A 24,975-nucleotide genomic window follows, 5' to 3' on the forward strand; every position below is an offset into this window, starting at 1 on the left:
TGACTTTAAAGGAGTTGGGTACTGCAGACTGTGTCCCTGAAACTCCTAAACTTAATCCCAACCGGACAAAAGCCCAAGCGCAGCTCCTAGTGATGGGACTTTCATGCTGGGACTCCAGTAAGAAGTCTGGGGCAAGGCTGTTTTCAAGTTCAGTGTGGTTTATTTCACCCCCAAGAACCAATTCTCCTTTCTCTGCTTGCTTTCCAACCACCTGTGGGCAAAACGCCTTCCACGTGAAGACACAAAATGAGGTGTTGGAGGCGTCTCATCTACCGACCGCACAAGAACCGGGACCACGGCTGATCCCTTCACGACTGACGTGGGACGTACTTGTGCCTCGAGCTGGCATTCGGTGAGGGCCATCATCTCCTCGTACGTCATCTGCGAGAAGAGGGCGGCGTACTTGTGCAGCCGGAGGCTCTTCAGCCAGGCTGGGACATCTGCAGCACAAAGGTAAGGAGATGAGAGCTCCTGTTGAGCTCACAACACCGCTTAATCACGCGCGACAGCATCAACAGCAACACAAGGAGCTGGTTAGGTGCCATCCACCATCCCACCGGTGCTTCAGACGCCTTACTGAACTTCGCGGACCTTTTGGAGGACATAGTGCTGTGGATGTGGACGGTAGGAGGAACCAGCCCCGCGATGAGGGCACGTCCTCAGAGGCTGGGTTTCTGCGGCTGAGCCGCTGGGAATTAGCCACAAGGAGCCGGCGTTGCGCCACTGCACCGGCAAGCTCCTCGCTGCCCTTTTCCCGAGAACGTGGGAATCGCTGAAGCTAACAGTGTGGTCGAGCTTAGGATGAGCAAATGGCTGTTTTGCAGATGGTAGACACTGATTTATGGCATGAAGGAAGATGGTATGTGCTGAAAATTTAAATGTCCGCTTAAGAGAAATAAAGAGACTTTTTTTTTCTGAGCATGGAAAAATGACGTGCCATCGAAGATGGTCCCACAACCCATTTCAGAAGGGTGACTTGGGACCTTAAAATGCACCGACTGAAATGACTTCTTCCTTCCCACTCATTATCTGCAGTGTAGCATCTGTGCCTGGCTGGGTACCCAAAAATACTTTTATCCTCCTCACAGGGAAGGACCTGGGAGGGGGATCCTTCCTCTGCAACATGCAAAACCCCGCTGGACCCCATGATGGGGTGTCCTCCACAGAGAAGCCCCCCTCACTCCAGTCTGCTCAGCAGCTACTCAGGGTTTTCCAGGTTTGGGGGGCCCACGGTGACACCCCATAAGGGGTGGGGGGCCTGCAGAGACCTGTGCTGCAGCACACCACCGTGCCCGTGATGACCTTTTTGCTTTGTGTCCTAAAGGCTTCAAACTCTGTGCCAAATTGGGACCTGCTTTATTTAGCACCTACAACAGCTCTGCTTTAGCTTGCTGAGCTCACAGGCTCCGCTCCCAGCAACACCCTCACCCATTAGTCCTTGTCCCCTTCCCCACGAGTGAGACACCCGGGAGCCCTGCCTCAACCCACACTGGGTGATGTACCAGTGAAAAACCAGTGTTTCAGCCTGAAACAGCACGAAACCCCACACCTTGAATGGAGAGAGCAGGCGGAGGCTCGGGAAGTGTCTCTTTTGGGGCTAAATACAAATTAACAGCAACATCTCCCCTCTCTTTGATCATTCCTAAGTCAATGTGAGGGGTATGCGTTGAGAGGGTGGTGAACCCCACGTCCCACGGTGGGCAGGGGCTGATGGCACAGGAGAGCCCGAGGGGAAGGAGCGATGGCCAGTGGCAGGGCTGCGCCGATGGGGCTCCTCCAACGTTCCCACAGAGAGGGGAGGAGGAATGGAGGCTTGCAACGTTTTTGGGAGGGATTTCTAGCCACTATGTGCTTCTGCTGCCAGGCGAGGGCTGCTGTGGGTGCTGGTGCTCTGCTCACCACCCCCAAGGCCAGCATGAGGACAACCTTCATGGTCACGTCCAAAAACCTTCATTAATGTAGCCATCCTCCAAGGTCTTCTAAGCTGACCTGACTGCAAAGTGTGAGGCTAGACTTGCTTCGGAAAGGGATGAGACAATGCAAGGAGGACAGTCCCACTGCTGGGACATCCCACAGTATGGGTGGTCTCTGTCCAGAAAGCCCCACAGTGCCTAGTGCCAGATGCAAGTCAAGGATCGTCACAGACCTCTTCCCAAGCCAACACCTCATCACTGGAGGGGACAGGACCAGATGGACTGTTGGTTTGGTCCCCTAAGGCAATTCTTACATCTGCCAGGAGTCTCCTGCTGCCCACTGCCCAGGCTGACCCCAAACGCCACTCACATCCAAGCAGAGAATGCAAATGGCCCCAAAATGCTGCGTTTTGCTCTCACTCTCCATTCTCTGACACACATCGGGATTTGCATTTTGATGAAATTCCTCAAATGCTGCACAGAAGGAGGTCAACCCCACACCAAACATGAGGGCAAAGCACTTACTGTCCACAGACAGGCTGAACTTTGCCTTTCTCAAAAAGTCCTGACATGCAACAGTCCTAAAACCTGCTACCAGAGGCCTCTTAAACTGATCTTCTGTTTAAAAAAATTAAAAGCTATTAGCAGAAAGCCCCCTGTTTCCAGCGTGGGACTGGCAGGCTTGAATCTCAACTTAATTTTAATAGAAAACCACACCATTTTAGTGATGACACATTAGAAGTTGACCTGTTCCCTGGGGATGTCTGCCTTTGGCACATGTCCGTGCCGATGGCAAAGCCCACAGAGATACTTTCAGAAGACAGGTGTAACTTCATATAGACATTAAACCCTGTGAAACCCCATCTCCAACCTTTGCAGATGGTCAGAGTGCAGAAGCAGCTCTTCTTTCCCTTTGCATCAGCCTCCCTGGACCCCCTCCTAATTTTGGGGAGCTAAGACGATCCCAGAGCCCCCTTGCCAGCGGGGATGGCAATCCCAGGAGTGGGCTGGGGAGAAGGAACCACCCCAGCACACAGAGGGATGGTGGTGGGGCTTTCCCCCTTCCCATGGGGAAGTAGCACCCAGGAGGTGCAAGGTCATCTAAGGTGATTTCATGGTCCTTTGGAAAGTCAAACTTCCTCATGTTCCCCACGGAGCAATGAGCCGCCTGCCCAAGGAGCTACTCTTTAATCACCAATTACCGGGAGCTAATTGCCAAGTCATGGCACAGCTGTCAGAAATGCTGTGTCTCATGCAAGCAGCAAAATGAGGACTTCCATGCTGCTCACATACACTGTCCCCTATATGCATTAAACGCTGGAGTGCAGCCGGCACATGTGTATCTGGCTGCTGGCATGGAAATTTAGAAGGAAAACAATTCATCCTGCCATATATATACACACAAACAGGCCAATATATACTCAGGACATCTTTGGAAGTGCCCTTATGGCACACCATGCTGAGCCATGGACGTACTCACAGCAGAAACCCCCAGCTCTACCCAAACCCTCCTCCCATTGCACCCCAAGCTGTGCCCCGGGAAGGGACAGACAGACAGATGTATGGGCTCCGCAAGGAACAAAGTGTCCACATCTCCCCTGGAGAAACCAGGGGCTGGGAAAAAGCCAAAGGGTGCTTTTCCTTCAGCACAAGGATAGATGGAGAGAAATAGGTGACATTAGGGGAGATGAACTGCTAAGCCATGGTGGACAGGGGCCTCTCGTGGGTCTGGTTTCCCCACTACCCTCCTGGATGCTGTGGAGGGTGTTAAAGAAGGAACAAGCCAACTGGAGGTGTGGGTGACACCAAGCCGCAAGAGCCTGCAGGCGCTCGGGGAGACGTGGCTGCAATTCAGAGAAGGGACTTGGCAAACCGAGCAACCGGTCTGGATGAAATAAGATGCAACCCAATAAAAATGCACAAAGTTGTGCGTTTCTGTAGGAACAAGAACCGGCACAAACCAAGGGCAGGGAACGGGCAGTACTTTTTTTTGGAGGAAAGCTGTGGGGCTACAAGGGGTCATACGCAGCCTGCGGTGGTGTGTTATTTGAGGCCAATGAGCTATACAGCCACAGGAACGCTGTCTGTACGGCAAGCAAGTCTCTGCTCTGCTCCCGAGCCCAGTTTTGGGCAACGCACCTTCAATAAAATATGGACTTTCTGGAAAAAACCCAGTGGAGAGAAGCAAGAACAACCTCAAGTTTAGAAAACACCATCTGGGAAGAAACTGGGTTGGTTCAGTCTGAAGAAAATACAGCGGAGGGGGGAGGACACGGCAGCCATAGACACCAGAGGCTGCAGACATCTGTTTTGCACGTCCCCGGACAGCGGGACAAAAGCCAACTGGCTGACTCAGCAATGGGGGGAATCAGGTTTAGATGTTTGCAAACCTTCCTCGAGAGAAGGAGGATGCCCGGGAAGGGATGGCCCGAGGAAGGGTAGCTAACTCTCTGGCGAGGGCTGCGTGCAGCAGCAACAGGCTGTATTAATATCCGGAGTTTCTTTAACTGATTATTGCTCATGGATAGCCTGGGCAATAGCGCCTTTGGGTATTGCAGATTTGGCCATACAGATCGATTGCATCACACTGGAATATTTCTATCCACACAGGTCCCAGAGCTGCAGCTGTGGGTCACAGGGACCCAAGCTCCCCATGCTCTCCTCCCCAGTCCCATCAGCAGAAACCTGGATAAATACAATATTAGATAGACGCCTCTGCACCACCAGCTCCCAAAAAGGGTCTATTGATCTGACAGACTGCAGGATCTGGCATGGAAAGCCTTGGGGACCCTTCATGTTGATTGCAGCTTAGTCTTCAACATGCTCACAGTGATCCCTCCGAGCCTGCCTGCCGGTCCGCAGCGAGGTTGTGCAGGCAGCAGGAGCCGCAGGTACGCAGAGCCTGCAGCACTGCTGGAGATGAAACACTCCCTGGCTGTGCTACCTGGTTAGGTGTTCGTCAGCAAGCGAAGCCACTGAGAAGTAAAGCCTGGCTCTGCGAGGCCGTCGCGCTCATATAACTCTCCCTTCACATCTACAGCCCATCGCCCCCACCCGAGAGCAACGCTATGGTGCAAAGTCCAGCCAGGGAGAGGGCTGAGCCCGAGCATCTATCTCAGAGGTTCTTTCATGCATTTACTTCGTGCACATCAAAGTCATACAGTGACAAGTCAAACACAATCGCATGTTACAGAGGTTTATACGTATCTAGATTTGTCTGCAACTGGAATAAAATCAGACCTTGTGACTATTTAAAAAATATGATTGTTTCCTTATTCTGTTACATCATCGGTCTTTACAGAATAGAGTTGCTTTGGATTAATGAAAATTGCAGTTGTTTAAATCAGTCTCTGATAGCTGCGGGTTTGTTTTCAGTCATTTTGTCTGTTAACTGGAATATACAGCCTATGTGTTTGCCCAGTTTTTATCTATTTATTCCTCTACAGCCTCAAGTTTGCTCTCCATCTTTGACTGCAACAATAAGGTTTCGTTTCTGCTTTGTTTACCAACAGGACCACATCTATTTAACGCTAAGAGTCTCTGTGAAATGCAGGTGTAATGGGAAAAACAACTGAAATACACAGGATAAATTCGCTACAAACAAATATCCGAAGCCAAAACTTCCCCAAATACTTGGTGGGTACCAAACACCCTAATGGTAAATCACTGGTGGCTTGCTGAACCTATGCTAAGCTATTTTTCACCGTAATTAAAAAAATAAAAGGATAGATAAAAAAGCACTACTTGCAGCCAAAAGCCACAGGCTATGAAAAAAAACCCAGCTTTTTGGGAAGCTGGCAGCTTGCAGGATTTTGGGGCAAAACCAGCCCACCGGCACCCAGCGTAAGACATCAGATCAGGACCAGCTGCTGCTTAAAAGAAAACCTAACTTCTTCCCCTAACCTAAATTCCTAAGCCAGGAAGAAACGCTGAAAAGCCCCGTTTGGTTATGAGAACTCTCGCCCAAAACCGCCAACCGAGCCCCGCGCTGCCGGGCAAACGGCTTTTCCCCTCCTGCCTCTGGGTGCTGGCGGGGGGGAGGCGTCTGGTTTTTCACTCACCTTTCATCCCACTCCCTTCCTCCTGGAATGTGTTACGAGCGGAAGGCTGATCTTCTAAATGTTCACTCCCACCACTTCCCGAAGAGGCTACACTGCTTTGTGGAGACAGGGGGGCATGATCGGAAGGGATGCACTGGGGTCCTCTAGCTCGTAAGTCCTCATGAGACATCCATCCATGTCCTAGAGGTTGGTTTGGCACATTCATGGGTGGGGTAAGGGACACAGAGCGTTTCAAAGGGCTGTGGTGTGTCTGGCCTGAGAGAACTGAAAAAAAAATAAAATCAAAGAGGTTATTCCCCCCTCGCGGCCCGGGATGCAGCAGAGTCCCCCGAAAAAAAAATTAAATGAAATCATAAAATGCGTGCTGGTTGGCCACGGTGCCTCACTGATGGCTTCGCAGTGCCCGTGGCTACCTGAGCCCTGCCCTGAGCTCTCGGCTTTGCCTCCCAGGGAGCAAAGGGGACAGGAGTACCTGCAAGGAGAGGGGGTTACATGAGCTACGTCGGGTTGGTTACGGAAAGCTGTTGCATGGATTGCATCTCTAGGGGAAAAAAGACTAATCGAGCAGCTCTGGAGGTTTTCCCTGTGCGGAGTCACGTACCGACAGCAAACCTGAGCACAGAACCATGCTGGGTGCTTGGCTGCTGCCTCTCATCAACCCTGGAGCCCGGGTGGCCGTCTCCCTTGCAGGGAAACCACTGCTGCTACTGCAGGTGTAATGGGAATTTTCAAGCGACTACACTGAGGCCACGAAACTCGCCCTGCAAAAATCATCCGGACCCCTGACTTTCTTGGGAAAGGCATAAAAATCCCCAGGATGGGAATGTCCTCACACAGACCCCGGGGAAGCCTCTCTGTCTCTCCCTTTGGGTTAGGACTTGGCTTATGCCCCGAAGCACCGAGCATTTACACATCTGCCTCGCATCTTTGTGGAGGTACCTATCATCCACAGAAATGTCTAAGCCTTGGGGAGTCCTACCAAGCTCTTGCACTCAGCCGAGCACCCCAGCTCAGCCACCCATCACGGGCGCTTCCAAGCACATACCTTTTAAACCTCCACAAAAGCAAATGCCCAAAGCGATGGTAAAAATATACCCACGACAAAGAGGTAAGGCCAAGTCCCACCCCCCCCCCCGCAATTATCTTTGGAAAGCTTTGGATCTGTTTTTACCATTGGCTTCTATTTCCTGGCTGAAATTTTAATACCACCAAGTTAAATTTGTTTTTAACAAATAAGTCTAACACCGCTAGGAAAAGAGGGATGCACCAGCTCCTGTGATTTGGAGTTATTTCTCAAGAAAGGCTTTACAATGGGTGGGTATTTACTTGCCTTTCAGTCAAATAGAGAAGTATGTCTTACACATGCTAAAGTATTAAAACCCCAAATCTTAGATTTTCTGACACTTTTTGGTAGGTGTTGCAACTTGAATAGATTTTTAAATGTAAATTTTACTGAATGGTCTCAGTTTTTCGCTGCCCTTCTTCCATACCGCCTCATTCATTTTTAGTTACTCCTTAAAGATTTAGATATCTTTTTCTAGGGTTAGTGGGGGTAATACACGGTATTTAGAGGAAAAGATGGATATGGACAAACTATCTCTGTTTCCTGTAATGAAAAATAAATGAAAAGATTGGTCTGTTGGCTTAACAAAATTCAAATTCCATAATTCACAAAGCCACTAAGCTGCTGGCTAAACCATAAATGCAGTTATTGTATTTTAATGTACAGATTTAGGATGTAAAACATTTATTTAATGTTTTCTTGCGGTTACTCTCAGTGAAATTAACTGAACTTCACAGGGGCTGTTTCCTGATAACTGAGACCAAAAAAACTCTGGATTTAGCTGTCGGTCAGCCGAGCCGTGTCTCATCAGCTGCTGCGATAACCGGGACAAGTTCTGGATCCAGCGCTATGGGAAGGCTCTTCTGGGTCACACCAAACCCAAGCCAACGCTGCTACTTTCGACGTGCCCCTGGGTACAGATGTGGGGTTCATGTCGTGATGGCTGAGAAAACATCCGCACTGGTTTGTTAAAAAGGACTCGTTTCTAGAGACAAGAGCAAACCCTGCAGAAAGACACTAATTTCCCCAAATTAGCTGCTGTAAGCTTCATTGCGGGGTAGATGAAATGAAAAGCAGATTTTCTGCTCCAGGGAAATCTGAGGGCAGAGGGGTTAAAATGACCTTTCAGCCCAAATGAAACTGAAGCAAAAAACTTTTCAGTTTTCCTTTCAAAATCAAATTTCTTAACTCTGTACAAAACCTAGGGGGAATTCATCATTCTTGTTGGTTTTCCTCCTAAGGCACCAATGCACTGAAGCTCCCTGACCCCCTTTTTTGCCTTAGTAGGAGTTCATCAAAACCACTCACGGCTCCTCCACGTGTTATTTCCAAATAGAAATGAGTCTTGGTGGAGGACCCCCAGCCAGGTGTGCCATGCTGTGAAACTTAAGCCAGGTTTAATTCCCAGCTAAAGCCCAGGGGAAAACCTGCCATCAAAGCCATCTCTGCTGACCAGAAGTGGAATGAAAATGAGCAAGTAGTGGGGTTATAAACGGAGGGGAGAGAAAAACGCCAGAGCTCGTTTGCATTTATTAAGCACCTGTAAAAAGCAGCTGGTGCCACACAGAGCTGATGGATGAAGCCAAAACCCTTTAGATTTCTGCAACATCTAAATTGTTCCTATATCTGAAAGTGTTTTCTTCTCCCAGCACATAACAGTAACACCATGCTGCGCTGGGAAGCAAGGGGATGGCTTATGGTGAAGAATTTGTTCCCTTCCCATTAAATAACTATAGAAATATCTTCCAGTAGTCTCCTGGCAGAAAAGGATGTCAATGAGGATGCGGGATTATTTTTCAGAGTGGCGCTACATTTCCTAAAGTTGTGGTGCCTCCTGACAGGGAAATAGGTGGATTTAAGAAGGTCTTGGCCAAGCTATTTCAGCTCTTGGCTTTCCAATTGTACCCCAAAAGCAGCACTGTAAGGGGGCCCTGGAGATGCTACATCATCCTCCCAGGAGAAAAATACTTAGCACTGAAAAAAAAAGGAAAAGGGGGGGAAACACGGGACAAAACTGATATATCAGTTGAAATGGATCACCAGGGCTGAGCGTCACAGCAGCAGAGCCCAGAGCCCCTTCTGTGCCTGTTGCCCCCAGCTGGGGTTCCATGCCCCAGGGTGGGAGAAGCCACCCCAGATTTGTTGTAGGAAAAACTCTGGTTTAGGAAATATTTGTGCCCTTTGAATGACTGAGAGATGCAGGGGAATGGGGCAGGAGGCCAGGAGCTAATTGGCGCCTTCTAGGAGGCGAAGGGCTGCTGCATTAGTGCCCCTCTTACAGGGTGTACGCAGCTGCTGATACCCTGCAGCATTTAAGCCATCCTCTCACCACCAAAATCTTAAATCCAGCCCAGATTCCTTCCTGAGCAGCAATACCCTTGCAAACTCCATCTTAATTTTATGCCCCCTCATTAGAAGCCGGTGTTGGCTGGAGGAGAAGTAATGAACTCTGCAGGATGGCCAGGAACAATTAGAAATCATCCAGTGCAACATATAAACATTAGTTCCACTTCTTTCCCTGAGATAATGCAACGCTGGAGTCCAACAGACCATGTTTTACTAAACCACAAGCATTTTTACTGAACTATGAGTCAATTCACACAACTTCACGAGAGGCGGTAGGGATAGTTCCTCTGCGGAGGATGCTACAAGCAGAAAAAGTCACCAGCTCTTTGAAACCACCCCAGCTACTCTTGGTACCAGACATAGATTATTTAAGAGGTCTTAGCAGTGGCCTAACTTTAGGCTCTGCTTAAGCCTTTCTGGCTGCAATAGACACCAGTGAGCAACACAGTTTCTTGCACACCCTCATACCAGTTTCCACCAGCAGTCAAGCAAGATCGCTGTGAGCCCTGGGCTGGTACCCCTGCCTGGCGTGCACACATCTCTCCCCCTTTTAATTTGCAACCCTCAGAAAGGGAATTAATAAATGTGCATATTTACTAACACTGCTGCTTGTTGAAGCAGCACTTTCTTGAAACAGTGGATGTAGCTCATAATTTTCCAAGTGTCAGTTTAGTGTAGTTCCTTCCCTGCTTTTGACAAGCCAGTGTGTTTTCTGGATGGTCCGAGGTGAAGCCAGGGCTGCCGATGGATGCGCTGGGACAAGCCATTTATTCAGTCTCTTTCTAAAATAACTGGTCCATGTGTGCTTTAATTTCAGCAGAAGAAATACAAGTGTGAGTTTATAACCTTACACTCAAGCCTTTTTTTTCTTTTAATTACAAAAATATTAAGCTTTAATTTAAAAAGGAAATCTCATATATTCTTCTAGGATAAGATAAGCTTCCAGGAGGCGGCCAGAGGCAAGCCTGCCTTTCTGAGTGCCACAGCAGTGCGAGCCGGCTGAACAAAGAGAGGAAACCACCACTCCAAAGTGCAAGCCACGCTGGCACACGGATCCCCTGCAACTTGTAAGTGTATCCCACTTCTGGCTTAGAAGTGTTTTCCTGCCAGCCACAGGCTCATTTAGGCGGTGGAAGAGCTATCCGCTCCCCATGGACCCACCAAGCACTCTGCAAAGGCGCTGCCTGGTCTGGCTCCTTCCACCTGGGTATCCAGTGGGACGGGGGCCAGAGCAGATCAAAGTCCTCCCCATGATAAGCGGGCTGGTGTCGCCTCTTTGCTCCTCCACCACAGCTCTGAACGGCCGTAGGCGTTGGGCTCAGCCCATGCCAGACCGTGTTTCCTTGCAAGAAAGCTCCTCGTGGCCTCCAGGTCAGGGTCAGCTGCAACCCAGCAGCTAAATATATATAGATGCTGCTAAATATAACGCCTTTGAGATGAGCTTGGATGTTTTGCATCCTAGGAAAAAATGTGCTAAATTACCAGCAGTCTGAAGCACTCTCAAGCTTCAAACCAATCTCGCCTTAATATTCCCGGGGAAAAAAATTAAGAGGATGGAGTGATGGCGATGACGCAAGCATCCCGGTGTGCGGGGCTCCCCATCGCAGGGGGCAGATGCAGACCGCAGTGCCGCAGGGACGGAGCAGCAAGGAGCATCCCTGTGGGGCTGCCATCTCCCCAGGCAAAAGTGGCTTTATCACGGACCAAACACTGGCTGGGCTGGCAGGCACGGCAACGTGCTTAGCGAAACTCTGAGGCTGCAAGTGATTTCCCTGTGAAGCCCTGGGTTTCGGGATTTTTTTTCTTCTCTCTTCCTTTTTAAAGTGGTGTTGCCTATTTTGGTAGGCAAGGGCTAATTTCAAGAGGGTTTTTGTTCATTGAAGACCATGTGGAACAGCGTCAGACGTTTGTGTTGTGGCTTCTCAGGGTTTTGGGCCAATTTTTCAGCCTGAGAAGGAAAAAGCCACCCATTCCTGTAATTAGAGCCGAGGAACTGGGCTCTGCAGGCAGACCTTCCTCCAAGCAGCGTACGACGGCCAACAAGGCACTTGCTTTCCCGCTGCCGCAGCGCACCCTTCACTAAACCTGGCTTAAAGTGCTGCAAAAGTTCTTGACAAGACGCACATGGGGCTGATGCGAGCATTTCCACCAAGAGCCAGACCCATTGCTGGGTACAGAGGTGCCTTCAGACTGCCTCTGGTCCCAGTGTGCCCTCCACCGCTGCACAGTCCCCACTGGGTCCCTGATACCCAGAGGACCTTTACAACAACCTCACAACCCTTTACACCAGCGCACAGTCCATACAGCACATTACGATTGAGAATAATATCCTTTCCATAGCTGAAGAAAGGAAAAAGCGCTGCAAGGTGCATGCTGAACTCTTCGGGAAATGTTTTTTTTGTTTGCTTTTAGTCTAAAAATGGCACTTCTTGGCTGCAAAGCTGGCTATGGTGCATCCTTAGGCAGTGTCTTATCATGTACAATTCCTCTTCTAGCCTGCAGGCACCTGGAGCAGTAGCTTGACCCCAATTTGCTGTAGGAAGCGGGGATGTTTTTAATCCACCGAGGCCACATGGTCTCTTGTACAAGCCAGAAGCACCCCCACGGAGGGGGAATGCTGAGCAGCTCCTGCAATCCTCCTCGCAAAGAAACCACCAAGTTCAACTCGGTCCTCTGCTCTGCCTCCCCCCCTTGCTACCCCGGTCACGAAGCACCATCCCCTCCAGGAAGGCTTCCCTGCGCTGGCAGAGCAACGCTCGCGGCTTTTCCAGCGTTTTTGTGCCGAGGACCCTTGGAAACAGCCGCCGGTGGGTCACGCTGCCCAGCTGGCACCCAGCCTCCTTCCTGGGCACCTCATTCACCCGCTCTCCACGCCGCCGCAGGCAGCTCCAGCGTGGCCGAAGCAGAACCTGATGGAACATTTTTCGGCTCAACATCCCCTAACCCTTGGAGGCTTTTCTTTGTGCCTTTTTTTTTTCTCCCTGGGTTTTGTGGCTGTGACTTTAACTGTGTTCGTACGGTGCCGGATAAGCCATGTCCTTGCTTCTGAATCAGGCACTGATATAAGCCATGGAGGGGTTGAAACCAAGGGTCCTAAATGCAACCAGGCCCCGGGTATTTGTGTGTATTAGGAAAAAAAAAGATATAAGCAGAGTGTTGTCTCAAGCAGAGAAATTAGGAAGAAGCATAGACTGCAGAAAAGCCTACCAAGCAAACTTTTTTTAAAAAAATGACGTTTTTAAACGCAGTTTCCTGTTCAAGAAACTGGACAGAGAAACAATAACCCGTTTGTTGCTGATCTCTCCAAGCAGCGCGTGCGAGGCCTCATCCAGGCTCAGCCAGGGAAGGGGACGTTTCTGCTGACCGCAGAGGGTTTTGTGAGCCCCTGTGTGCCACGAGCACCCGTGGACCCGCTGTTTGGCTCCGGCAGGAATTGCTGCTGTTGTTATTTACTCATTTGTGAGGCAGCAGGAGCGGGGCTGTACCTAAAGACGTGTAAATGCAGCTCTTGGTGGCTTCAGCAATCCGATGGGATGGGTTTCTGGAAGGAAGCCCAGCCTGTCTCGCCAAGGACCATGAGCTCAGGAGCTGCTTTTGAGGTCCTTGCGTGGGGCTCCCCACCAGAGCATCTGGCGAGGTGGGAGTAAGACAGACGAGGTGTGAATCCCGAGCGCAACTTAACTCACAGACAAAAGAACGCACGAAACGGCGTCTGCGTCGGGAGGCGGTGCTGGCGATGGAGGATCATGTTGCAAGAAGGCGCTGCCCTAAACCATGCTGCTCTCTGGGTAAACGCAATGCCCTGATCTCCAGGCCAATAAATGTGGTTTCTCTCATACATTTATGCACAAACCACAGAAAAAGCAGCGTTCGCCCCTGGGGAATCCCGGTCCATTAACAACAACACTACTGCGCTGAACCAAGCCTCCGGAATTATCCCAGAATTCACTGATTTTTTTGCTACAGGCTCTTGGGGGAAATTCCTCCCCTGCTCACAGATCAAGCCAGATAAATGGCGCTGGGATGCAGAAACTCCCCTTCCTATGGTCCTTTTCCACCCAGAAGAGATGTCCAAGAGCACCCGCTCCGCCCAAGCAGCAGCCAGCGCTCCCCACTGCCTCCACCAGCTGCTAATAAGATCCTGGTCTGAGAAGCAGCTGCCTGCTGAGACTGCCAGCAGCACCAGCTTCTACCACACGTTACACTTCAGATGGAAACACCCCTCAATCAGTTGCCATCATTTCAAGAGGCCAAGCTGTAAGACTTACATCCTTTACCAAGCAATACGCAACCTGTGGAAACTGGGAGTAAGAAGTGTCTTAAGCCAGTTGAGTGGAAGAGGTGAATGCAAAACCTCTGGAATTGCCCCAGGAAACTGGGATCCAATAATCCCTGAAGAGTCTGTGGAGTGAGTGCAGGGAGACAGCGTGCCTTTAGGAGTGACAAAATACAGGAGGACAAAGTGTGTCTTACACGATGTACGTCCCACAGTCATCACCCCACCGTCATCAGGGAAATTTCACCCAGAAAGAAACAGGACTTTGCTACAGTACTGTAGCCTTTTCCGTCCTCACTGAGTTATTTGGGATTTTCTCCTCCCTTATCTCTTTTTACCCACTTTCACTCATTCAAGAAAGCCATTTAGTCCTCCTCTCCTGTAGGCACCATGGCCCAGATTTCACAAGACAAATTCCTCTGCATTTCAGCCTTATCGGCTTCCTCTGGCCTCCAGCTCTCGGGGGCTCACATGCCCCGTCCTGAGCAACCTCTGTAAGGGCTGGCGATGTCTTATTCCTTCTCCTCCATCTTCTTCTTCCAAGAGCATATAATATTACCAGCTCCAGGAGAGAAGAAAAGCTGTTGGGTCTTGGAGGGGCAAATGCAGTATCCAGTTCCCCACATGAGAAGATGCAAAAGGTAGTGCCCAGCAGGGGCACCTCATGACTCCCCGTATTGCCCCAAACACCGAGCTCTGCAATGCTCCCCAACAGTCCCCAGCAGCACTGCGATAGCCACGGCTGCTATCTTAAAACATGTATTCATTCTCTCCCATTATTGCTCCAAATCAACTCAGCTCAGCTCTCCACCTCCTCTACATACCGACAGCATATGCATCCTAAAAATCTGCCCTCGTCATCCTCCAAAACATTCCCGATTGCTCAGATATTGCCTTGCATTTGAGTTATGACACAGATCTCTGTGCCGGCTAACACGAGACTACATTGCTCAGCAAATGGGGGGGGACTACGGTTACAAGAAAACATCAAATGCAGAGCAACCAGCCTTGAATAAAATTGCATAACGAATGGGAACAGCAAACTTGAGGGGAAAATAAAATTAAAAAAAAAAAATTCAGCCTCAAGGCTGCCAAAACTGAGCCATTGATTACAGCGCATTTGATCCATTTGCATGCAGAGAGCTTTGCTTTGGTGCTGAGATGGAAACAGAGTCTTAATATAGCTGGAGATAAAATATCCTTCTTGCACTCTCCTAACTGCACTTTGATAGGAAGCAGCCACAGAGCAGATGGTGCCTATATATAATCACCAGACCTATTATCCCAGCCTCTTTTAGTAATTTGAAGGATGTGATAACCACAAGGAGAGCGACAAATATTCCCCCTCTCTCCGTTCCTCCCTCCCTTCCCCCTGCTAAGAAAAATATTTAAAAAAAAAAAAAAGAGGAGGAAGCTATAATTATGGCAACAATTAAAAGAATTTCCAAATGAAGTAAATAACTATTTTGTGCACTGCTCCTTTAAACCAGAAGTCAAAAGTTAATTAAATAGCAGCATGTTACTGAGTCAGGAGAACAGAGCAAGTCCCCGTGCAACGCCGCAGTCGAGAGGGAGACTGGAGTCGCTTTAGATGAATCCAAACCCCAGCACTCCCTTCCCTCCCCGCTGCCCTCCTGCCATTTCTCTGCAGCTGCTCTTCGATGGCGGGGAGAAGGAGAGCTCATATGTCTCCATTCCTTTACTTGCCAGAGCCTAGAGTCGCACGGTTTCAAAGGATGAGCAACAGAGAGGTGATTCTCTCTAGGGGCTTCTTGCCCCATGAAGATGCTTAGGAAAAAAATCAAAAAACTGATTTTTATGGTGTTGTGAGGGAAGGCTGGGGAAAGGTGGTATCGGGAGGCTGTTGTGGAGGAGGAAAAAGGGGTTTGGGTGGGGGTTCACACGACTCTGCCAGCAGGGGCCTTTCCTCCCCTTCTGTGACTGCCTGCTGGGCACCCCAAAAGTGCCTGTTGGCAACTAGGAGCCCAGGGGTGAGTTGGTGAGAGCGATCCCTAGCTGGAGGCAGCTGGAGACAGAGTCATCAGGCACTTTAGGGACAGAAGTTAATAGTGGAGGCACTGAGGAGTACCCCTGGGTACTGGGCTCCCAGTCAGTGCCCCCTGGCCACACACCGACAGCGGCTCTGGTGGTGATGCAAACCGCAGACGGTTTCTGCACCGCTTCCAGGTCAGAAGCATGATTCATTGGCAACAGTCATCCCAAGAACCATAGGATAACACACAAAACCATCGTTGATGCTTCTTAACACCCCTCCCTAAGACACACAGGTTGCTGTACAGAAATTGGAGGCAATGGAGTTGGAAACTTCAAGGTCCTTCCACCCTGACTTGCAGGTCGAGGATGGTGTCCTACCCTCCGTGGCCAATGGACAAGCAATGTGCTCACAGCCGTGCAAAACCAGGGCACGCAGTCTCTGCCCTGAGCGCTTACGGTCGGTGATTGCACCGGGACGTCACAAGCCGTGAGGGTGGGAGCGTCCCTGGGTGCTGCTGGAATAGAGGTTCCCAAATTAGGTGGCCTGATTCCAGCCAGAAAGCTGTGGAGCCATCGCTCTGTGCGTAGCGTATGTCAATTTGGGAGTGGTGCCTTGTAAGGAGATGTGTAGGTACATGCAAGGATCAAACCTTGCATATACCAGGTTTGGAGGAACCAATGGAGCAGTCCCAGAGGATGCATGTGTGACATGCCCTCTTCAGGGAGGGATGGCCCAGTGCTCCCCCTCCTCTTCACGGGCCACCCAGACCAACCACCAACCCCTTCGCTTCTTCCCTAACAACGGGGCTGTTTGCTATGGCTATGGCAGGCCAGATTATGTGAATTATTTAAGTGCCTAGCAGCATCATTTGGTGTTGTAAGGGCTCTTTTAGGAGCACCCGCATGGGTCTGTACCTACCAGCAGCCAAAAGCAACCAGTGACATCCACGCATGCTTATGTGCCACCCATAATATCACCTGGTGGAAGTCACTGCTGAGCCCAGCCTCGAGGTCCCCTCCTCTCCTTCCCTTTGGGACCACAATAGGACCTTTTGGTGACATCTCTGCCTCCGAGCACCGTGACTGATGAGGGGCTGAGCAGAGGCAAGACCGCAAGATCCAGCCTGCTGCCCATGTGAAAGCCCACTCGCTGCGGCACGCTCATGGGAAACACATTCGCTTCCCTGCCTATTCCCTCTGCTTGGCAAGCAGGTATCCATCACTTGCTCGACACCCTGCGAACAACAGGATCCGCGCACAGCCCAAATGCGTTGCCCACTGTAGGACGCACGTGTTGTCACCTGCTCCTGTGTGAGAGCAGAGTGGGCACAGCAAGGAGGACCTGCCTGATGCCTGGGATAACATCAACTCTGCTTTGCTAACTGCATCCCCCCAGAGCCAAGCGCATCCCCCCCAAGCCATCCACATCCCCCCAGAGCCAACCACATCCCCCCAAAGCTATCCACATCCCCCCAGAGCCAAGCGCATCCCCCCAAAGCCATCCATTGCAGGCAAGAAACTTCTGCCCCGAAGGCTGCGTGGCTGTGCATCCCCTACGAGCGATGCTAACTGCGAAGAGCAAGTCCCAGCTGAATGGAAACAGGAGAGCCACCAGTCCAGACACTGGCCAATGTCCAAACCCAAGTGTTCATCAGTGGTCAGTGGGTTACTCTGTGTCACCATGTAAATCCACATGTCATCCTTTTTTTTTTTCCTTCCAGTGCAGAACGCGGTCTTTGGGAAGACAACACTTAGGCTGATCAGCTTTGATGACAGTCTAAGACACCCATGGAGACAATTGCAGGTGGGACCTCAGCACCATGTTGCTCTTTGTCAGCAACATGCCTTTTTGGCCAAAGATACAGAGAGAAGAGAGATCCTCCAGGAGCAAAGAGGTGAAGGGAACATGCCAAAACAGGCTCAAAGGAGGAACAGGAAGTGCTGGCACAGCCAAACTGAAGTCTCAAGGGTAGGACAGGTTCTGACCATTGCTCAAGTACAAGAGTCCATCAACATGCTTCAATACACTGGGTCAGGAAACACTAAACACAGCAACACGGATGGTGAAAGGTGACAGACCAGAAGGCAGGGCCAGACCAGTTTCTGCCCAAAGTGTCTTCATGCATCTTCACCTTGAGCCCTTGTGAGCAAGTGCACAGCAGAGATCATAGAATCATTTAGGTCGGAAAAGACCTTTAAGATTGAGTCCAACTGTAAACCTAACACTGCCAAGTCCACCACCAAACCACATCCCTAAGCACCACGTCTACATCTTTTAAATACCTCCAGAGATGCAGACTCAACCACTTCCCTGGGCAGCCTGTTCCAGTGCTTGACAACCCTTTTGGTGAAGAAACTTTTCCTAATACCCAATCTAAACATCCCCTGGTGCAACTTGAGGCCTTCTCCTCATCCTATCACTTGTTACTTGGACTGTATGACAGGGCTGCCCTGACCTCTTCCACTTAGACAGACCCATTTTCCCAGCCTGTATGTTGCTGCTGCATGCCCAGATCCCACCGACCCAGGGGGAACAGTCTCCCTCCCTGCACCTGACCAGCCAAAGACCACCTCAGGGCTGCCGTGGTCCCAGGGTGGGACGGCTCACCTGGCTGCCCTGCTTGGAGTCCAGATCTGGGCAGCGTGGGAGCTGGGATGACGATGGAATGAGCACATGTAGCTGGCCCATCAACTAAAAACATCCTGGCCAGCTGATCAGCTCACAGAGAATGGGCACAGCTTGCTCGGTTTTGATTTTGGACACCTGCCTGCTAACCAGAGGCTGAGGGCCATGGCAAATGGAGCAGCCTCAACAGCGGGAAGGGACGCTGGCTATAAAACACAGCTCTGCAGTGACCACTCAAAAGCAGCAGATCTTCCCCAGCATTGCTGACACCCCAAAAGGCCATAGATCTTGTCCACCACCACCGCTACCATCTCCAAAATTTGATGGCTTCCAGGCTGAGGGCAGGGGACTGTTCATCTCCTTGCTTGCTGAGTGGTGGTCTGCAGAGCTGTGGACTGTATCTCCCAGGGACCAAGTGCTTTGAATATATATAGGGGCCAGGAAATCTGTATCTGCTGTTCTGAGCTGGAGTAGCAGATTACAGTTGGACTTAATGATCTTAAAGGTCTTTTCCAACCTAAATGATTCTGTGATTCTGTTGTCCTCGCTCTCAGTCCCGTTTGCTGTTGCATTTGTACTGATTCTGCATGGATTTGAGAAAGCAACTCTGTTTTTAAGCTCCAGAATTAGCAAGACCTTGTAGCCATGGGACCCTGGCAAAGTGGGTGACTCCTAGAAATGTCCTCCAATGGTTACATGCAACACTAGAGGGCATGAGCAAGACAACAAATGCCCCAATCTACCACCACTGAAAACCTCAAGTGTAGTATAGGTCAACGAGCTTTTCTCAGTCCATCAGTAAAAGAGAAAGAAAGTAAAGATTAGAGGTGTCCCCACCTGGCAGGATGAGTGCCAAGGTGCCAAGTCTCAGTACACAGCATGGCCAACTGAGGAACAAGATTCTGAAGGCAATTCCCGAGTACAAAGCTAATCCCCCCTGGCAAGAAGAGTACATTTGTTTGCTTCACTGTCATAACCTTAGTAAGACTTTTCCACTCTTTATTTTTGACCAAGCAAAACAGCATATTTTGCTAACTTTGCACAGGAGGAAACGTGTCACCCTGCATAAGTCAAACATGCTGAGGACACACAATCAGGTGTCATTGTAAATCTACACAGAGGAGATCGTTGTATTTGCAAGCTGCCTATCAACCCAACAAAAATCAGGGTGGTCCTGCGGGTTAAAACATGCCGTTATCCCGTTACCAAGCTCAGTTTGGATACTGGGTACAACAGCAGGGTTGTCTCTGGTGGTAGGAAGTGAGCTGTTGCACAGCAGTGTAGGGGAGGAAGAGTCAGGAAACCCACACTCCGTTCATGACAAGAGCTTTTTTGGCGTCGTTTCTTCCACCTCAATTCCCTCATGACCTGGGGAAGAGCTCCACCGTCTTGTTCATCTGCTCTCTCACTGGGGAGTCTGTAACTGGGGCAAATGTAGGCAAAACCCAGCAAGCCATGTCATGCACACACATACTGACATACTGTTTAGTAGCTGCCGTCCTGCCTGTAGGGCAGTAGTTGGGACTGAGTCCCTTCTGAGAAAGAGAAACACAACAGAAAGCCCTTCCCAGGATGGCAGGGTCTCCACAAGCTGGCACTGGGCTTGCCCCAGAGCCAGCAGCCCCTGGTGGGATCTTCACATAAGAGTCCATGGGATGATCCTTCCTTCTGCAGCGTGCCCTGCTGCCACCAGCATTTCTACATTTCTTGTGGTGCAGTGTTTGATCTCAGGTGGCTGATGCCACCTGAGCATGACCCTGAAACATAAACATTTCTGAAGAGCTGGCAGGTGCAGGGGGAGAGCCGTGAATCTGGACTGGCGTGCATGCAAGGAAGTACACTGATTTATTCCTTCTCTTCAGCTCTAGGACAAGATAAGAGATTTTTCTTTTTCAGGACAAGGTGGTTATACAGGTGAGTATTTCACCTGCATTGCACTGCTCGCTCTCCTGTTTCTCCTCGTAGACAAACAACATCAGTTTTCTGGCAGAGACTCCCATGGGAAGGGTGTAGCAGGCCTGCGCACTCAGCACCTCTCCCATTTGTGCAGAAGCGGAAGGGTGGCTGCAGGCTGGCAAAGAGCTTTGCTGGTCCAAGGACCTCTCCGTTCACTCACAGGGGAACCCAGGCAGCACAGCAACACTGAAATACCAAAGAGTTTGCAACACCTCTCCTGTATGAACACAGTCCCAACGCCTGGGATTTCTGCTCTGCAGGGTATTCCATAGCAAGGTCTCTGACTGCATTTATCCATCACTGATGTGTGATGCACACCCTGGTGCCACCCACACCATACCTCCAGGCATCGGTGCCACTCCAAGCGACCCAGGGCGCACGCACCAGGGACAGGTCTGCAGGGCACCAACAGCCACGCACTCAGATACCACCATTACCAGTCCAGGGACCTCCTCCTCTTTTTGGAAGGACAGGCAGGAGACAATACTCCTAGACACAAGGCTCCAGTAAGACCAGGTGCTGCCTGCCTTCTCCGGGGCCATCCCCCACCAAGGGACCGATGTGCCATTGCTTTACGGCAGCACTACAGCCCATGCAGAGGCTGGGCAGAGCTCCTGTTCCCCAGGCAGCATGACAACTGGAGACACTCACCCTGGCTGAAATGCTGCCTGTACGTGGCACTGAGCTGCCTCTTTTTCTGGGCAGGTACTGGCATAAGTAGGTCCTCGATCCTCTGCCAGAAAGAGCCTGCAACATCTGTCTCTTAATTCACATGTTTGGGGCAAGTTACTGTTGCTCCTGCAGTAAGACCAAGACCTTCTGCCCCTGTGCAGAGACCAGAGACTTGCTGCTAGGATCCTGATCTCCAAGGGGAGTTTAAGTGCCCTGGCACTACACCACAGGTGAGAGCATAGGAAAATCTAACCACACACTGATAAAAGAAGTAATACTTGTAACACTGGGAGCAGAGGACCAAGACACTCTTCCAGCAGATGCACGTCAGAGCCAGGAACCAAATCCTTACCTCTTTAGCTGTGGTTCAACAAGCTTGCTATTGCCAACTGGAGTTGCTATCACTCCTGCCAAACTTTGGTTTTCTTTCTCTTTCCTTGCTTGCAGACCTTATGGTCCATATCAGACCAGTGACCTGCACCCCACCTTCTTGCTGCTGGACAAGCATCTCTAACAGCAGACCCTCCTTCTCCTCTGTACATATTTCCTTCTGAGCAGGCAGAAAACACAGGGTTAAGCTATGCTGTACTTCCATTTGGCAATGGAAACCCATATGCCATCAGATCATGCTCAGGTGGAACCAATTACACAGGAAGGAGACGGGCCCTCCCCACAAGAAGCTCTCGGTCTGCAGCTTTGAAAGCCAGCCACTTTTTTCTGTCATTTTAGAGTTTCCAAGCACCATCTCCACTGCAAAGGTGTTGTGCAACCCGGGCATTTTGCAACTGCTGCCTGACTCACTGCAGAGCTGGGGTTCTGGGCTTTACCCTGTCCCACCATGCCTGGAGCAGCTTTAGCCTCCTGCCCATCTGTGCTCCCAAGCCCATGCCGAGGCTACCTTTACTCCTGGCACTCTAAAGCTTAGTTTAGAGTTGCAAGTCAAGCTCTGTGGGATGGGCTGAGAAAGGCCATTATGGTGATGAAGTGGATGGGCATGAACTTCCATCGCTTTGAGTGAGTGCATACCCTCAGACTGCTCCAGACCCAAACCCATCACTTACGTTGGTCCTGCTCCTGGATCACCATTACTGTGGCAAATCCAGAGTGATGCCTTCAGAGTGCTCCAGACCTGCCCTGCAAAGGCTGGAGAACTCCAGCAACATCTCCTCAAACCTTGGCTAACACCAGCCAGCACCGTTAAGAGAGAGCTGGAGATGAACCTAGCCTGAACCAAGTCTTAAAGCCTGGGTCTAGGTCAAGTTGAAGACAAGGACAGCAGAAAGCAAACTGTCACATGAGCTTCACTTACCCATATTTAAACCCAACACCGTAATAGCATTACACCTAATTATGCCACAAAACCAGACGAAAATACCTCGGGCAAGATCACCATGTTACTCCTCTGGGAAAGACTTTGCCCCATTTCAGCATCAGGAACAGGCAGTGCCTTTGCAGGGACAGGTCAGAGAAGGCTGTGCCCTGCAGGGTGTTGCTGGATTAAACCCCTGCCCAGATAAACACCTCCAAGTAAGAGGGAGGATTTAAAAATAATAACACTAAAACCTAAACAAACAGTAACAGTTTGAGGGTTTTGCTTTGGAATAAAAGATTAATGGACGTATTGATCGACTCAAGGGGCTGGGACAAAGGCTGACAGCCATGTTTATTTTTTAGCATCTCTCTGTGGACTTACTGTGCTCGTGTCCGAGCAAATACTGCATTAAGGAAGCTTATGAACTAACACACGAAGCGTGGTTAGGTCATCTCCAGCTCAACCCGCAGATTGTCTGAATATCCTGCCACGAAAATACATCAGCCGGAGTTACAACAGCTTAACATTTAGGGGTAGGCTGGGCTGAAGATGTGTTTAGATACCCCTGCAAAGCTACTCAGTCTTAGAAATACGCGTTGACCCTGGTGTGACACTTGGGGAAAAGGTTTCCTGAATATGGATTCCATAAATCTTGCAGCTCAGAGCAAGACAGTGCGAGCGAGCTGCCCCGGTGCCATGAGAAGCAGCTACTGCTGGATGCTGGGAATGACCAGATCGGGCAAGGGCTGCCATGCCGGGACTTATGGCAGGGGATGCTGCGGCAAAGTGAGTGGCAGAGATGGAGGAGGGACACAGACTTCCAGCAAAAGACCAGGGTAAAGCGTAGGGCTGTACAGCCCCTGCTGACAGACCCACAAACGCTCCTGTTCCAGTGCTGTGTACACCTAATTCTGGAGAATTTAGGAAAAACCTCAGCAGTGTGGCAGCTTGGGCGCTGCTGAGTAATTCAGCTGTTGCCTGGGTTTCGGCACTTTCTGCTAATACTTGGGGACCCTGTTGGGCAAGAGGTGGGTTGTTACTTCTGCTACGAGATAAACCTGTGCACAAAAAGAAAAACAGAGGGATCTTTGAAAAGCGGCCTTCAAGATCTAAAGCATCTTGCGGAGCTCCAGCCACTGTCAATGATTAACCTGCTGCACCCATCAGACCTCCCTGCTTCCAGCTCTCGAAGCGAGGAACCAGATCCCTTCTGAAGCCACCTCTTCCCACTGCCTCCCCAGCACGCAAAGCCTCCAAACTGCCAGGTAGGCAAAAACCACAAGGAAGAACCCCCCTGAAAATAATCTCTGGAGAGGTTTAACTGACCAACTGCAAATACCGTCACGATCCTTCTCCTCCTGCCTCCTTGTTAAGCCTTTCCCATGCAGCTTGGTCACCCTGAAACAGCTCTCCTCCGCAGCGCCTGGACCCAGCTCTCAGAGAAGCTGAACCTCACACAATCCCATGGCAGCAGGAGCCAGGGCTTCGAAGATGGGGGACGGGATGGGCATGATGTTCAGAGTCGGTGGAGAAACTGAGCCCCTTCTGCTAAATCCCCATGTGGCAGAGCAGGCGGCGCTGCCTGCAAGGATGCACACTGGAGAGGCAGAGACCAGGGTGCTACAGCAATAAACCCAGAGCTGTGTCTCTGATCATCATTGATTTGAAACACCACTTTAAAAACGCACCGATTATGGAAGAGGGAAAACCCCAGAAGCCTTAAGTGACCATTTTAGAGCTTTCAGCTATTTAATTGTGGGTTTCCACACACTGATCAAGAAGCCAGCGCCCTCGCCACAAGAAGCCTCTTCTTCCTGAAGCACTCGCTGCATCCCTTGCATCTAGGGAGATGCCAAGCATCTTGGAGAGAGACCTCCCGGATGACCCAAAGCAGGTGAGATGGTGGCAATCACCCGAGGTGACAGCAAGGCAGGCATGACAGCCCTCCACAGAGGGAGCAGGTGGGCAGCGCAGCTCTTGAACCTTGCTGAGAAGATGCTTCGCTTCTCCTCTCCCATGGATGGCTTGCAGGCGCCAATGGCTGCTTTACAAAACAGTTATAGCTGCACTACAGCTTCATGCAAAACCAGTGATGTATCTCCAGCCATGGTGCTCTGAAGTGTCCCCAAGCGTCCAAGCCTTGGGCTGGGCTCTGCATCATCCAGCACTCCCACCAAAGCCTGGCAGGGCCTCCACGGGGAAAGAGCTACCCAGCTCTCCTGGAAAACACTGAGGACTCTGCATCTAAACCCCCTGATCACCACCAGCTTCACGCCTCTATGCGCTGCAGATACACGGGAATGTTTCCAGATATGCCCTGAAGACCATGGATCCCAGCCCTGCTTCCAAAGACAATGCCTGTGCTTCAGGGGCCCAGTCCCATTTCCTCCCAGTAAGTCCCGAGGTCACTTTTGGGCCTCAAGTCCCCCAGCTCACTTTTGGACATGAAGCATCAGCTCCCCACTTGCTTTAGGAACTCTTGAAATGTGAACTGCAAATCTACATGGAGGTAATATATGAAATAAAAGGGGCTCCCTTCGATAATGCACATTTTTTGCTCTCACAGCTTGGCTGTTTTTCCCTCCTCTCCAGCTGCCAGGTCTTCAAAATCCCACAGGAGTAGAGGAAAAAAAAAACGAACAAAAAAAGGCAGGCAGGAAATAAAAAAGCAGGTAGGGGAAAGGAGAAAAAAAAAAAAAGGAGTTTTCTATGGCCCAGATGAACCCAGCCCCTCTGCCAACCACGGCAAAGCAAT

General features: G+C 50.5%; 1 protein-coding gene across 5 annotated transcripts in view; it reads right to left on the bottom strand.

The window, feature by feature from the left end:
- Positions 1–24,975, bottom strand: part of SAMD4A (sterile alpha motif domain containing 4A) — a 103,631-nt gene that overhangs the window by 15,430 nt on the left and 63,226 nt on the right. For 3 of the 5 annotated variants that reach the window (XR_012662392.1, XM_075104305.1, XM_075104304.1), the window contains exons 3-4: positions 5,975–6,238; positions 331–440 (exon numbers count right to left, since the gene is read on the bottom strand). Coding sequence is in view for 4 of the 5 variants with exons in the window: in XM_075104305.1 (XP_074960406.1) it covers positions 331–440; positions 5,975–6,238 (374 nt within the window). In the remaining variant the exon portion in view is untranslated. The remainder of the gene's footprint in view (positions 1–330; positions 441–5,974; positions 6,239–24,975) is intronic. The other 2 variants (XM_075104307.1, XM_075104306.1) reach the window with 1 other exon arrangement.

Source organism: Phalacrocorax aristotelis, chromosome 9 (assembly GCF_949628215.1).
Source record: "Phalacrocorax aristotelis chromosome 9, bGulAri2.1, whole genome shotgun sequence".
Classification (NCBI taxonomy): Eukaryota; Metazoa; Chordata; class Aves; order Suliformes; family Phalacrocoracidae; genus Phalacrocorax; species Phalacrocorax aristotelis.